General features: G+C 39.7%; 1 protein-coding gene across 9 annotated transcripts in view; it reads left to right on the forward strand.

Moving 5' to 3' along the window:
- The window catches only part of MND1 (meiotic nuclear divisions 1), a 107,184-nt gene that overhangs the window by 60,132 nt on the left and 30,432 nt on the right, over positions 1–16,620 (forward strand). For 8 of the 9 annotated variants that reach the window (XM_065545622.2, XM_045392967.3, XM_065545624.2 and 5 more), the window contains 2 exons: positions 7,061–7,105; positions 12,864–13,106. In XM_065545622.2, coding sequence (XP_065401694.1) covers positions 7,061–7,105; positions 12,864–12,970 — 152 coding nt within the window. In that variant the 3' untranslated portion in view covers positions 12,971–13,106. Of the gene's footprint in view, positions 1–7,060; positions 7,106–12,863; positions 13,107–16,620 lie in introns of those variants that run through there. The other variant, XM_065545623.2, reaches the window with a different exon arrangement.

A 16,620-nucleotide genomic window follows, 5' to 3' on the forward strand; every position in this document is an offset into this window, starting at 1 on the left:
AGCTTATCTCTAAGTCTGTCATGATTTATTCAGAGAATAATTTGGTGACTGTAGCCATAACCATTTGTTCATATGGGGCATGGCTATGTATTCTCTTATTTCTCAGTAACATCCGTGAGAAATAATTTATATTTATGCCAGTTGAATTATATCATTAAGCAAGTATTTAGAAGATTAATTGCTTTGGAGGCAGAGGCAGGCAGATCATTAGGGGTCAGGAGTTTGAGACCAGCCTGGCCAAGTTGGTGAAATGCTGTTTCTATTAAAAATACAAAAATTAGCCAGGCATGGTGGCACATACCTGTAATCCCAACTACTCTGGACGCTGAGACAGGAGAATCGCTTGAACTGGGAAGAAAAAGGCTGCAGTGAACCAACATCACACACTGCGCTCCATCCTGGGCAACAGAGCGAAAACAGTCTCAAAACAACAACAACAACAATAACAAAATTAATTGCAGTATCCAAGAAGTGATATTTACAAGCAACAGTTCTTTAAACAATTTTTTAATTTAGCTATTCTGACCATTATTCAAATGTGACCAGAGAAAACATGTTAGTAGAAATTAAATTCCCACAAAAATACTTGAAAATATCTTAGAGGTACTTAAGTAATTTTCTGAGAAATAAATGCCAGGATGACAGTAAAAAGGTGGAGTAAGGACTTCTGAAACTTTGCCCTTTCAGAAAACTTGCAAAAATTGTTGTAGTCAACTTTTTCAGACCTCTGGAAATTAACCAAAGGCTTACAGGAGCCTACTGAGGAAAATTAGCAGACTCTGAGTAAGAATAATGAGCTTTGTGGTATTGAATTTGCCTATTCTCATTTCCCACTCTCACCTCAGCAGTGACCTTGAAGGATAACAACCCTGCATTCCTACTGTCTAGGGGAGCAAAATGCAGCTGGAGCTCTATAAGAGCTCTGATCCCAAAGAATTGTCATTATTTACATGTTTGGTGATTCCCTGGAGGACACCAATAGGAAAGACTGTTTTTGTTTGATCTGGCCTGGGGTATGCCCAGTGCTAAAATCCTCTCTGTGGGGAGTGTTTGTCTATAACAATTACAAACAAACAAAGAAGTTAAAATTACAAATAATTTTAACTTCTCAGTTAATCATTGTTGATGAATAACAGTTGAGGCAAACAGTAGACTAATCAAAAAGCTTAAAAGGGCCAAGTGCAGTGGTTTATGCCCGTAATCCTAACACTTTGGGACGATTGCTTGAGCCCAAGAGTTCAAAACCAATATGAAAATGGCAAACTCTATCTCTATAAATAATTTAAAAATTAGGCATGGTGGCATGTGCCTGTAGTACTAGCTACTCAGGAGGCTGAGGTGGGAGGATCACTTGAGCCCAGGAAATCAAGACTGCAGTGAGCCATGATCATGCCACTGTGCTCTAGCTTGGGTGACAGAGTGAGACCCTTCTAAAAAAAAAAAGTAAAAACTAAATAATATGTTCATGAGAGCCTTGAAGAGCAACATATTCCTGAAACTATAGAAGGCCTACATGCAAGTTTAGGGTTGTTCACATTCTCAGTAAAGACCTGGGACGGTCCCCACATCTAGCTGACCTTGATGCTCTGTGCAAGCAAGAAGCGAAGAGTAGGTCAGAGTTATAAACTGCCTTGCTGAGAACGCATGTCCCAGCACACGCAAACCCTTAGGCAAAGACGGCTGAGCCCTTTGGCAAAGACAGCCTCTTCATAGAGGTTTAGTCCAAGCATTTAAGGAAATCTCTGTTCAATTAATAGCTTGACCACTAAGCTAACCAAGTAGAGACTTCAGTGGCCATGCTTAAGAACATGGACTTTACGGATTTAGTTCAGGAAAATTACTAAACAAATTGTAACAACTTATTACAAGCAGCAATCCTGGGGAGTGGGGAGAATCTGCTTTCTAGGGTTGCTATTTTTTTTATTTGTGTGTGTGTGTGTGTGTGTGTGTGTATATATATATATATATATATTTTTTTTTTTTTTGAGACAGAGTCTTGCTCTGTCACCCAAGCTGGAGTGCAGTGGCATGATCTTGGCTCACTACAACCTCTGCCTCCCAGGTTCAAGTGATTCTCGTGCCTCAGCCTCCGAAGTAGCTGGGATTACAGGCGCCTTATATTATTTTTTAAATTAATTATTACCCCCTTTTTTTTTTTTTTTTTTTTTTTTGAGACATTCTCACTCTGTCGCCTCAGCTGGAGTGCAGTGGCATGATCATGACTTGGTGCAGCCTCAACCTCCTGGGCTCAAGCAATCCTCCTGCCTCAGTCCCCTGAGTAGCTAGAACTACAAGCACATGCCACCATGCTGAGCTAATGTTTGTATTTTTTGTGGAGACAGGATTTCACCATGTTACTCAGGCTAACATTATTTTAAATGCCCAGTTTTGCAACAGAAAGATTGCAAGACATACAAAGCAATAAAATATGGCTCACACACTGGAATAAAAATGTTTCAGTGGAAACTGTTTTCAATGGAAACTATTCCTGAGAAAGCCCACGTGTTGGACTTACTAGACAAAGACACTTCAAATATGTTCAAAGAGAAATGAAGAACAAGAAAATAAAAACCAAAAATTGGTTCTTTTTTTTTTTTTTTTTCAGGTGGATTCTTGCTCTGTCACCAGGCTGGTGTGCAGTGGCATGATCTCAGCTCACTGCAACCTCTGCCTCCTGGGTTCAAGCAATTCTCCTGCCTCAGCCTCCTGAATAGCTAAGACTACAGGCACGCACGACCATGCCCAGCTTTTTTTTGGTGTTTTTAGTAGAGACGAGGTTTCACCATGTTGGCCAGGGTGGTCTCGATGTCTTGACTTCGTGATTTGCCCGCCTCACCTCCCAAAGGGCTGGGATTACAGGTGTGAGCCACTGCGCACGGCTGTTTTTTTTCTTTTTCAAATGGAGTTTTGCTCTTGTGGGAGTACAATGGTGCGATCTTGGCTCACTATAACCTCCACCTCCCTTGTTCAAGCAATTCTCCTGCCTCAGCCTCCTGAGTAGTTGAGACTACAGGCACGCGCCACCATGCCCAGCTTCTTTTTTGTATTTTTAGTAGAGACAGGATTTTGCCATGTTGGCCAGGCTTGTCTCAAACCCCTGACCTCTGGTGATCTGCCCGCCTCAGCCTCCAGAAGTGCTAGGATTACAGGCATGAGCCACCACACGCGACCCAAAATTTGGTTCTTTAAGTAGATCACAAAGTAGACACACTTTTAGCTAGATGAAAGAGAAATAGAAAAAAATTAGTAGCTGGGACTCGAAGTGTGCACCACTACACCTGGCTAATTTTTTTTTCATTATCTTTTGTAGAAATGGGGTCCCACTATGTTGGCTAGACTGGTCTCGAACTCCTGGACTCAAGCAGTCCTCCTGCCTCAGCCTCCCAAAGTGCTAGGAATTCAGGCGTGAGCTCTTGCACCCGGCTGAAACACAATATTATTAAGGAAATACTCCCCAAATTGATCTACTGATTCAATGCTATACCGATCAAAATTTCAGCTGCTTTTTTGCAGAAATTGGTAAACTGATCTTAAGTTTCATATGGAAATGCAAGAGATACAGAATAGTCAAAAGAATCTTGAAAAAGAACAAAGTTACAGACTCAAATTTTCCAATTTCAAAACTTACTATAAGACTACAGGAATCAAGACAGTATGGTAGTGGTATAAGAATAGACATTTACACTTTGGGAGGCCAAGGCGGGCGGATCACGAGGTCAGGAGATCGAGACCCTCCTGGCTAACATGGTGAAACCCCGTCTCTACTAAAAATATAAAAAATTAGCCGGGCATGGTGGTAGGTGCCTGTAGTCCCAGCTACTCGGGAGGCTGAGGCAGGAGAATGGTGTGAACCCGGGGGGCGGAGCTTGCAGTGAGCCAAGATCATGTTACTGCACTCCAGCCTGGGCAACAGAGTGAGACTCCATCTCAAAAAAAAAAAAAAAAAAAAAAAGAATACACATATAGATTAATGGAATCAGGAGTCCAGAAATAAACCCAATTGATTTTCAACAAAGGTGCCAAGACCATGGAATCAGGAAAGAAATCATGTTTTCAGCTAATGGTATTTGGCACAGCTGGATATCCACATGCAAATGAATTAATCTGAACCCCCACCTTACATCAAAAAAATTAACTCAAATGGATCAAAGACCTATATGGAAGAGCTAAAACTATAAAACTCTTAGAAGAAAACAGATTTATATTTCTTTATCCTTGTGTTAAGCAACAGTTCCTTGAATACGACACCAAAAGCAGGAACAACCACAGAAAAAGTAGATAAATGGACTTCATCAAAATTAAAATTTTTTTTACAATATCAAGAAAGTAAAAAGAGGCTGGGCACCGTGGCTCACACCTGTAATCTCAGCACTTTGGGAGGGCAAGGGGGGCGGATCATGTGAGGCCAGGAGTTCGAGACCAGCCTGGCCAACATGGTGAAACCCCATCTCTACTAAAAATACAAAAATTAGTCGTGGTGGCACACACCTATAATCCCAGCTATTCGGGAGGCTGAGGCAGGAGAATCACTTGAACCAGGAAGGCAGAGGTTGCAGTGAGCCGAGATTGCACCACTACACTCCAGCCTGGGTGACAGAGAGAGACTCCATCACAAAAAGAAAAGTGAAAAGTGAACTCAGGATGGAAGAAAATATTCACAAGTTTTGTATCTGACAAGTGCCTAGTATCCAAAATATATAAAGAACTCATAATACAACAATAAAAAGACAACCCAATTGAAAAATGAGCAAAGGATATGAACAGACACTTCTCCCAATAAGATACACAGATGACCAATAAGCACATGAAAAGATGCACAAAATCATTAGGAAATGCAAATCAGAACCCCAGTGAGATACTACTTCACACTTGTATTAGTCTGTTTTTACACTGCTGATAAAGACATACCTGAAACTTGGCAATTTACAAAAGAAAGAGGTTTATTGGACTTACAGTGCCACACGTTTGGGGAAACCTCAAAATCATGGTGGAAGGTGAAAGGTATGTCTCACATGATGGCAGACAAGAGAAGAGAGCTTTTGCAGGGAAACTCCCATTTTTAAAGCCATCAGATCTTGTGAGACTCATTCACTATCATGAGAACAGTGCAGGAAAGACCCGCCCCCATAATTCAATCCCCTCCCACTGGGGTCCTCTCCCAACACCTGGGAATTGTGGGAGTTACAATTCAAGATGAGATTTGAGTGGGGACACAGCCAAACCATATCAACACCCATTAGGATAGCTATAATGTAAAAACAGAAAATAATGAGGCTGGGTGCGGTGGCTCACGCCTGTAATCCCAGCACTTTGGGAGGCCAAGGCAGGCGGATCACCTGAGGTCAGGACTTGGAGACCAGCCTGACCAACATGGTGAAACCCCATCTCTACTAAAAATACAAAATTAGCTGGGCGTGGTGGCGTACGCCTGTAGTCCCAGCTACTCTGGAGGCTGAGGCAGGAGAATTGCTTGAACCTGGGAGGCGGAAGTTGCAGTGAGCTGAGACCACACTATTGCATTCCACCCTGGGCAACAACAGCAAAACTCTGTCTCAAAAAAAATAGAAAATAATAAGTGATGAGGATGTGGAGAGACTGGACCTCTTAGATTGCTGGTGGTATTATAAAGTGGTGCTACCACTTTGGCAAACAATTTATCTCTTCCCCAAAATATATACCCAAGATGATTGAAAACATGTTCACACAAAAATTATTATTCGTATTAGCAGAAACAACCCAAAGGTCCATCAGCTGATGAATGGATAAGCAAATTGTAAAATTAGTACTTAGCTTAAAAAAGAATGAGGTGTTGATACATGAATGAACCTTGAAAACATTGTGTTAAGTGAGAGAGGCCAGACCTAAAAGACCACATATTGTGTGTTTCGTTCGTATGAAATGTACACAAAAGGGAAATCCATAGAGAAGAGACAGCAACTAGGTTAGTAGTTGCCAGGGGACGGAGGGAGAAGGAATGTGGAGTGAGTGCTAAGGGGCACAAGGGTTTTTTTTGGGGTGAAGAAAAAATGTTCTGGAGTTAAATAGTAGTAATGGTTGTACAATTTTGTGAATATCATAAAAACCACTGAAGGTCCGGCATCGTGTCCCATACCTGTAATCCCAGCACTTTAGGAGGCCAAGATGGGGAGGATCACTTGAGGCCAGGAGTTCGAGACCAACCTGGGCAACATAGCAGAATATCTTGTAGAGATAGGTGATCTCTACAAGAAATAAAAAAAATGAGCTGGGCATGGTGGCGCATGCCTATAGTCTCAGCTGCTCAGAAAACTGAGGCAGGAGGATTGCTTGAGCCCAGGAGTTTGAGGCTACAGTGAGCTATGATTACACCACTGCACTCCAGCTAGGAAGACAGAGTGAGACCTAGTCCCTAAATAAGTAAATAAATAAAAATTACTGAATTTTATAGTTTAGTATGCTGAATTTTGTAACATATAAATTATCTTTCAATTTAAAATGCCATCATTTTAAGTAATAGTTAATGCCCCATTAATCATGGCACTGTTACGTGCTGTGCAGATTAACTTGAAGTACATAATATACATACAGATACATTTGATAGCACGATGTGTATTTATAAAGTAAAAGTAAATACTTCCTTCTATGTGACTACTTTCTTACCACTAAAATTTTTTTTAGAGTCACACTTATTGTGGTCTTATAATGCCTGTATAGTAAAATTCTTATTACATTTAACTTGTGTTTTGGTATGGTGAGTTCTTTGAAAAACATCTCATTTAAACTTACATGTTATCTTTAAAGGAGCAAGTATAATGATGATGGACACTTAGGAAAGGGAAATTGTTCACTTTGACTTTCCATTAATTACTAATATTACTGCAGCTCCCTAAATTTCCTTAGGAATTTGCAAGAGTTTGTAAAATACAATATTATGTCACTATTTCAGCTTTTTTCATAGCCATTTTACATATAAATTTTATTAAAATTTTGTTCTTATGAAAAAATATAAATGTACACATAGCCAAAGATAATTTTATATATATAAATACATTTCATTTTACATATATAATTTTTTTTTCAGGCCAAGCAAATAAAGTAGCCAAAGAAGCTGCTAACAGATGGACTGGTATGTACCATAATAATACTGATAAATAAACTGTAGTTAAACTCCCTTCACACTTACTGTGATGTGAAATTCAGATACCTTGTGCTGGCTTTGTTCAAGAAAGGATATTTCTGAAAAATGTATGCATTACTCAGATGTTTACATATTAAATTATTTCAGTTATTTAAGGTTATTTTTTATAATCTTATGAGTCATTTTGTAAAGTATCAGATATTTTTGTAAAACTAATGATTGCTTCCAGTTTAACTTTTGTACAGCTTTTCCCAAGATAAGTCACTTGGGCTAATAACTTAACTTTCATATATATTAATGTAAGATACACTTTAAGATAATGGAATCTTAAAGATTTATATTCTCGCTAATAATAATAATAGCTAAGGTTTGTTGAGGACTGACTATATGCCAGTTATTGTAATGTCTATGGTTCATTCTCATTTTATCTCCATGATAATCTTGTGAGGTAGATATGATTATTATCCCTAATTTAGGAGACAAACTAAGACCCTCAGGAGTCCAAGGCCACACATTAGTCAGACAGCAGAACAGGAATTAGAATCCAGCTTTTTTGGCTGGACTTAAAGTGACTGTGTTTAGTCAAAGGCGATTAGTCACTGGAAGAACAGACGCTGGAGCCAGGTTTCTCTGACTCCCTGTCCAGGCCTCTGTTTCACACACAAAAAAAAGAATTATTTTTTTCCTACTCTATTTTATAATTAAATAGACTGGTAAAATCAATATAATTGGCCTTTAGAGTTGTTGTTTTTTTTTTTTCTGAAATTGCAGTTTTATTTATTACAAAGTTATTTCTTAAGTAAGGTAATGCTTTAGCGATAAGAATAGAGGAGGGTACAAAAGCAAACTGACATAAAAGAGAATAATGAAATGTGTCCCACAAAGTGTAAATAAATATGGATTTTTAGGTTAAAAATAAGACAGAAATCCAAGGTGATTTCCCCCAGTATTTTCAACAAAGAGGCTCAGCACACAGTAGGCACAGGCAGCATTTGTGTGTAGTGGGAGGAACGTGGCTTTGAAAAGAATCCAAGCTGTTCTCCTTACTTGCTGTGTGACCTCTTGACCCCCTCTCAGCCTGCTTCCTCATCTGTTCATTGTGGATAAATAATACCTACCTCCCATTTTGGGAGGATTAAATAAGACAGTTTGTAAGCCCTTCAGCACCATGTTGGACACGTAGATAAATACTCCTCTTTTCCTTTTCTTCTCTTAAAAAAGTTCATGATTTCCAATTGATCATAAACTTCCAAAATTATAATTGGAAAAACATTTGGAATGGCTTTTTTTTTTCCCTATCCTATTAGCTACAGAAGAACCTGGGACTTTTAAAACCATGAGGAAGAAAGATATTTTTAGAATAGCAGAAACAGCTGTTAAGAACCATATTTCCATTTAAAGTTACAGCTTACTCCTTCCAGCTTCCAGCATAAACATGTGTTATGAAAAGACGGAGATAAGAGATAAAGCATCACACCTCAGAAAACCGCCACCTTCACAACAAACAAAAAGAAAACAGTAATAAAATGAGAATTATTTTTTTCCTAGTCTGTTTTAGAATTAGGTAGATTGGTAAAATCAATATAATTGGCCTTTAGTTTTTTGGTTTTTTGTTTTTTTAATGAAATTGCAATCTTATTTATCATATAGCTATTAAAGTTTGCTTTAATATTCATATTTAAATTATCATATAGAAAGAAAGTTTGCTTTCTTTTTACTTAAAAAAGCCCTGGCCGGGCGTGGTGGCTCATGCCGGTAATCCCAGCACTTTGGGAGGCCAAGGCAGGAGGATCACTTGAGGTCAGGAGTTCAAGACCAGCCTGGCCAACATGATGAAACCCTGTCTCTACTAAAAATACAAAAATTAGCCAGACATGGTGGCACACACCTGTAACACTAGCTACCCAGGAGGCTGAGGTAGGAGAATTGCTTGAACCCAGGAGGCAGAGGTTGCAGTGAGCTGAGATGGTGCCACTGTACTCCAGCCTGGGCAAGAGTGAGACACTGTCTCAAGAAAAAAAAAGTCCTTAAAAATGTATCTGGAATTGAGAATATATACTGTTCAACAATTTGGTATCTCAGTTCTATAGGATGAGAGATTACCAAATGTCACATCTAAATGTTTGGTGACATTAAATACACTTTAAGTGTGATTTCAATTATATCATATGAAACCTTGCTTAATAATTAAGATGGTGAGGTTTTTGTAAACACATATGAGAGATATCTTAATGAGTGAAGAGGGATAGGTGTTGCCAGGGCCTAACCTAGATTCATTGCAAATGATATTGCTCATCCTATTCCTATAGGTATCTTCGCCGTGCCACCGTATAAATCAAACAGCCTTAAGGTTGTTTGTTTAAAATAAAAAAATTATTCTATATCCATTTATAAAAATTTCTACATTAAATAGGGAAATTATTTGACAGAGAATGAACTATCAAGATTGTCAGTGACATTATCTTGAAGGCCGACATCCAGTGGCCCAAAGAAATGTTTAATCAGAGTCTTCTTTGAATTGGTCCAGTAGGCATAGTTGTGGAGAGGTTTTTATTTGTTCTTTTTCTTGCTTTTAACCTTTAAATGTTTATAATGAAATGGTTTCTTATCCTTCTATAAATCAGGAAATCCTTCCTGTAGAGGCTATTCAGTAGTCTTACCCTGATGCCTCATTCTCTTTTCTGATCCAGGTTTGAAGTTGATTCCCTGCAAGCTTCCTACATTGTTGTATCTGTTCTCTCATTTCCTAGAAATCTTTCTGTATTCATGAAGCCTATCCTGTAAGCTGTACACATAAGACTTGGCCTTTTCTCTCTGAGACACCTATCACTTTATAATTGTTTAGTAATAAATTATTATTTTTTCTCTCTTGTGTCAACTTGAAGGCATAGGTTCTTCACATTCTGTAATATCTGCAGTACACCTGATACTTGTCTTATGTAGCAGCAGACCCTCTATAACATTTGGGTGTGATTAGCAAGAATGTACTGGTTGGGCAGAGACTGGTAAAAATTATCCTAGAATACCTTATGGTGCTATTTTAACATTCTCTCTTAGGTTGTTGTGAAAAGTAAAGATTCATTTTAGATTGTTACAAAGGGTAAAGATCATTTTAATATCTGTTGACATTCCATAACACTTTAATTGAAAGAAATTAATTTTGTTAACATTATTCTATTTGATGCAGTAGTATTCTCCATAAAATTCATTCCAGAAATGTGCTTATCATTATTTGATACTTGGAATTAAACTTCCACAGAAAAAATATTTTACAAAGTGATCAAACTCTATGTATTAGTTTTCTAGAGATGCCAGAACAAAGTATCACAGATAGGGTGGCTTAAACAACAGAAATTTTTCTGACCATCCTGGAGAATCAAATTTCAAGATCAAGATGTTGGCAGGTTTGGTTTCTTCTGTAGGTCTTCCTTCTCACTGTGTCCTCTCACAATCTTTCCTGTGTCTCTCGGTGTGTTCACATTTCCCGTTTTTTTTTTTTTTTTTTTTTTTTGAAATGGAGTCTTGCTATGTTGCCCAAGCTGTAGTACAGTGGCGCAATCTCAGCTCACTGCAACCTCCACCTCCCTGGTTCAAGCAATTTGCCTGCCTCAGCCTCCTGAATAGCTGGGATTACAGGTGCACACCACCAGACCCGGCTAATTATTTTTGTATTTTTAGTAGAGATGGGGTTTCACCATGTTGGCCAGACTGGTCTCTCAAACTCCTGACCTTAGGCAATCTGCCTGCCTCGGCCCCCCCAGAGTGCTGGGATTACAGGCGTGAGCCACTGCACCCAGCCAATCCTTTTCCTTTCTCTTTCTGCTTTTTTTTTTTTTTTAAGACAGAGTCTTGCTTTTTCGCCAGGCTGGAGTGCCGTGGCACTATCTCAGCTCACTAAACCTCTGCCTCCTGAGTTCAAGCGATTCCCCTGCCTCAGCCTCCTGAATAGCTGGGACTACCGGTGCACGCCACCACGCCCAGCTAATTTATTTGTATTGTTAGTAGAGGCAGGATTTTACTATGTTGGCCAGGATGGTCTCTATCTCTTGACCTCGTGATCCTTTTCTTATAAAGACACCAATCCTACTGGATTAGGGCCCATCCCAATGACCTCATTTTAACTTAATCACCTCTTTAAAGATATGTTTCAATATAGTCACATTCTGAGGTCATAGGGGCTAGGACTTCAACATACAAATTTGGGGGGAAAATGATTCGGCCCATAACATTCCAGAAGAACCTATTCTAACCCTTTACTTCATTGTCACTACTAATAGATTGTTTAACATTTTACAGAATACTCTGACAAGCTATAACATCTTATACCATCGTTTTTTCTGTGTGTGTAATACATTTTCATCATAAAGGTTGTATATGTACATTAAAGAAATATATGAAATTAAGAAAAGAAAGGCTGGACACGGTGGCTCACACTTGTAATCCCAGCATTTTGGGAGGCCGAGGTGGGTGGATTGCTTGGGCTCGGGAGTTCAAGACCAGCCTGGGCAACATGAAACCTCATCCCTACAAAAAATACAAAAGTTGCCGGGTATGGTGGTGCACGCCCATTGTCTCTGCTACTTGTGGGGCTGAGGTTGGAGGATTACCTGAGCCTAGAAGGCGGAGACTGCAGTGAACTGAGATTGCACCACTCATTGCACTCCAGCCTGGGAGACAAAGCAAGATCCTGTCTCAAGGAAAAAAAAATCCACTGTTCCTCCCACCCTCTCAAGTGCAGCCACTGTGAGCGCACTGGCACTGTCCTGCCTCCCTCACTAGCTTCCTGATGAGTAGACATTTAGATTGCTCTTATTTTTCTATTATGGCACTGGGATAAAGACCCTTGACCAAAAATCCTTGTACACAGTTTATTTTCTTTCCTTGGGATAAATCCCCTGAAGTAGACGTACCACTTTTTTTCAGTCGTTAATGCATTTTAAATCCCCCCAGGAGATGCTGAGGACATTTCTATTCTTAGTCTTAAGAGAACCCCTTTCCCTGCTCCCCACCCCCCTCCCTACTACTGGCCTGATTGTCTGGAAGCCATTACTGTCTGTGGGACAGGAAGAAGGGTCCGGAGAGAATGTGTTCCCTTTGGGAACCGGAGCAACTTTAATTCCTGAGGCAACAGTCCTGGCCTCTGCTGTGGAAATGTAGAAGAGACACCATTAACCTGTCCCTGTTTTTGTATTATTCTTAATTAAGTCTGATATTTAGCAGCAAGCAGCCTATAGAATTTTTAAATATGAGATCTATTAACTTGTTCAAAATAGTATTTAAATACTTTTTGTTTGATACGGAGTTTCACTCTTGTTGCCTAGGCTGGAGTGCAATGGTGCAATCTCGGCTCACCACAACCTCCGTCTCCTAGGTTCAAATGATTCTCTTGCCTCAGCCTCCCGAGTAGCTGTGATTACAGGTGCCCGCCACCAACCACGCCCAGCTAATTTTTGTATTTTTAGTAGAGACGGGGTTTCACCATCTTGGCCAGGCTGGTCTCAAACTTCTGACCTCATGATCCGCCTGCCTCGGCCTCCCAAAGTGCTGGGATTATAGGCATGAGCTACCGCACCTGACCTTAAATACTTTTTAATTAGTTGCCATTACTCTTAAAAATACAGAAAACTCCTTATTTTGATGTATCTGAAAGTTAATAGAAGGAAGTAAAAGAACAATGAAGATAATTGTACTTGAAATGTTTTATGATTATGTTTTTCTCAAAATTATTTCTCAATTTTCTTTATAGATAACATATTTGCAATAAAATCTTGGGCCAAAAGAAAATTTGGGTTTGAAGAAAATAAAATTGATAAAACTTTTGGAATTCCAGAAGACTTTGACTACATAGACTAAAATATTCCATGGTGGTGAAGGATCTACAAGTTTGTGAATATGTAAATTTTAAACTATTTAACTAAGTGTACTGAATTGTCATTTGCCTGTAACTGTATTTATCATTTTATTAATGTTAAATAAAGTGTAAAATGCAGATGTTCTTCACCCCTTTTTGTAGATCAAAAGCAGGATGATAACCATATCACCCCAGTGCTCATCAGAGTAGGACAATACAAATAAAGCCATCCATCTCAGTCCAGGCAGATAACAAATGATTTTTTTTTAAGATCAAAACCATGACGTGATAATGCTTTAGTTTTGTTTAAATATTAATATTAACTATTAAGGGTGTATTTGGACAGGGCGTGGTAGCTCACACCTGTAATCCCAGCACTTTGGGAAGCTGAGGCAGGCAGGTCACTTGAGCTCAGGAGCTCAAGACCAGCCTGGCCAACATGGCAAAACCCCCCTCTCTTAAAAATACAAAAAGTAATTCCAACTACTTAGGAGACTGAGGCAGAAGAATTGCTGGAACCCAGGAGGCGGAGGTCACAGTGAGCTGAGATTGCACCACTGCACTTTAGCCTGGGCAACAGAGCAAGGCTGTGTCTCAAAAAAAAAAAAAAAATGTATTTGAAGGATCCAGCATACATATACACACACCTAAATGCTTGGAAATAACCTTTAAAATCCTAATGGCTGCTCTCCTATTTCCCAACAGTGACCGAACTCAGTATTCTGCATTATCTTTGCAAATTTCCCACAGAAAAAAATACAGAAAGTTGGTATTCCTCAAATGTAGTTAAGTAGTAATGCCTCAGACATGAAAACTCCTTTTTTCTTTTGAGTTTTTGATACCTTTCTACTGGAAGGAACAAGTGCAGGGTCATTTGTCCTGATTTATGCACTTTTTATAAGATGATATACAGTCATGTGTTACTTATCAATGGGGATATGTTACTTATCAATGGGGATATTGCTCCTAGGCTACAAACCTATACAGCATATTATGGTACTAGAGACTGTAGGCAATTGTAACACAATGGTAAGTATTTGCATATCTAAACATAGGAAAAATATAGTAAAAACACAGTATAGGACCATGCGCAGTGGCTAACTCCTGTAATCCCAGCACTTTGGGAGGCCAAGGCAGGTGGATGATCTGAGGTCAAAACTTCGAGACCAGCCAGGCCAGCATAGCAAAACCCTGTCTCTACTAAAAATAAATTAGCCGGGTGTGGTGATGCACGCCTGTAGTCCCAGCTACTCAGGTAAGCTGAGGCACAAGCATTGCTTGAACCCAAGAGGCGGAGGTTGCAGTAAGCTGAGATTGCGTCACTACACTCCAGCCTGGGCAACAGAGCGAGATTCTGTCTCAAAAAAAAAAAAAAAAAAAGTATAAAAGATAAAAATGGCACACCTGTCAAGGGCACTTACCATAAATGGAGCTTGCAGGACAAGAAGTTGCTCTGTGTGGCAAGGTGCAGTGACTCACGCCTGTAATCCCAGCACTTTGGGAGGCCAAGAAAGGCAGATCACAAGGTCAAGAAATCGAGACCATCCTGGCCAACATGGTGAAACCCCATCTCCTAAAAAAGAAAATACAAAAATTAGCCGTGGTGGTATGCGCCGGTAGGCCCAGCTACTCAAGAGGGTGAGGCAGGAGAATCGCTTGAACCCAGGAGGCAGAGGTTGCAGTGAACCTAGATCGCACAACTGCACTCCAGCCTGGGCGACAGAGTGAGACTCCATCTCAAGCAAAAAAAAAAAAAAAAAAAAAAACAGAAGTTGCTCTGAGTGAGTGAGTGGTGGGTGAATGTGAAGGCCTAGGACATGACTACACACTACTCTAGACTTTGTAAACACTGTACACTTGGGCTACACTAAATGTATTAAAAAAATTTTCCTGTAATAACCTTAGCTTACTATAATTTTTTACTTTATAAATTTAAGTTGTTTAAACATTTTGGCTCTTGTGAAGCATTTAGTTTAAAACGTACAGCTGTACAAAAATTGTATTAATACTAAAAATATTAAATATTAAAAATAATAAATATTTTAAAACTTTTTGAGGCCGGGCGTGGTGGTTCATGCCTGTAATCCCAACACTTTGGGAGGCCAAGGCAGGTGGATCACCTGAGGTCAGGGATTCGAGACCAGCCTGACCAACATGATGAAACCCTGTCTCTACTAAAAAAAAAAAAAAAAAAAAAAAAAAAAAGACAAAATTAGCCAGGCATGGTGGCGGGGGCCTGTAATTCCAGCTACTCAGGAAGGCCGAGGCAAGAGAATCACTTGAACTTGGGATATGGAGGTTGCAGTGGGCCCAGATCGCGCCACTGCACTCCAGTCTGGGCAACAAGAGCGAAGCTCAAAAAAAAAAAAAATTTGTCTGCATGTGGTGGCTTACACTTGTAATCCCAACACTTTGGGAGGCTGAGGCAGGCGGATCACTTGAGCCCAGGAGTTCGAAACCAACCTGGGCAAAGTGATGAAACCCTGCCTATACAAAGAAATAGAAAAATTAGCTGAGTGTGATGGTACGTACCTGTAGTCCCAGCTATTCGGAAGGCTGAAGTGGAAGGATCACTTGATCCTGGAAGTCAGAGGTTGCACTGAGCTGAGATCATGCCACTGACTCCAGCCTGAATGACAGAGTGAAGTTGTGACTCAAAAGAAAAAATTAAAAACTTTTTGTTAAAAACCAAGGCAAACACATTAGCCTAGACCTACACAGGGTCAGGATCACCAATATCACTGTTTCCACCTCCACATTCTGTCCCACAGGAAGGTCTTCAGGGGCAATAACGTGCAGGGAGCTGTCATCTTCTGTGGAAACAGTTCTGGAAAACTTCCCAAAGGACCTGCCTGGGCCTGTTTGACAGTGAGCTTTTTGTTTTATTTTTGTTTTTGTTTCTGTTTCTTTTGAGATGGAGCTTTGCTCTGTCACCCAGGCTGGAGTACAATGGCATGATCTCAGCTCACTGCAACCTCCAACTACTGGGTTCAAACGATTCTCCTGCCTCAGCCTCCTGAGTAGCTGGGATTACAGGCATGCACCACCACACCTGGCTAATTTTGTATTTTTAGTAGAGATGGGGTTTCTCCATGTTGGTCAGGCTGGTCTCAAATTCCTGACCTCAGATGATCCGCCCCCGTTGGCCTCCCAAAATGCTGGGATTACAGGCATGAGCCCCTGCACTCGGCCAACCTTTTTAATAAGTAAAAGGGGTACACTCTAACATTAAAAACATGGAAAATACATAAACCGGTAACATCATCATTATCATTGTCAAGTATTATGTACTATATATACTTGTATTGCCACACTTTTATTCAGCTGGCAGTGCAGTAGGTTTGTTTACACCATCACCACAAACACATGAGTAATGTGTTGCACTAAGACATTGCTATAGCTACGATGTCACTAGGTGGTAGGAATTTTTCAGTTCCATTATAATCTCATGGGACCACCATCATATATGTAGTCTGTTCTTGACACTGTTGTTAAACAATACATGACTGTAGTTGTGTTTGTATAGCACACATCACCAAGTATATAAAATTTTAGGGTTATTTTTCAGCTATCTAAAAAAGTAGGTTAAAAATGATATATCCCATGTATATATCTTTTTCCAGTTCAGCCTGGCTATTTAGATAATTTGCAG

The sequence above is a fragment of the Macaca fascicularis genome, chromosome 5 (assembly GCF_037993035.2).
Source record: "Macaca fascicularis isolate 582-1 chromosome 5, T2T-MFA8v1.1".
Classification (NCBI taxonomy): Eukaryota; Metazoa; Chordata; class Mammalia; order Primates; family Cercopithecidae; genus Macaca; species Macaca fascicularis.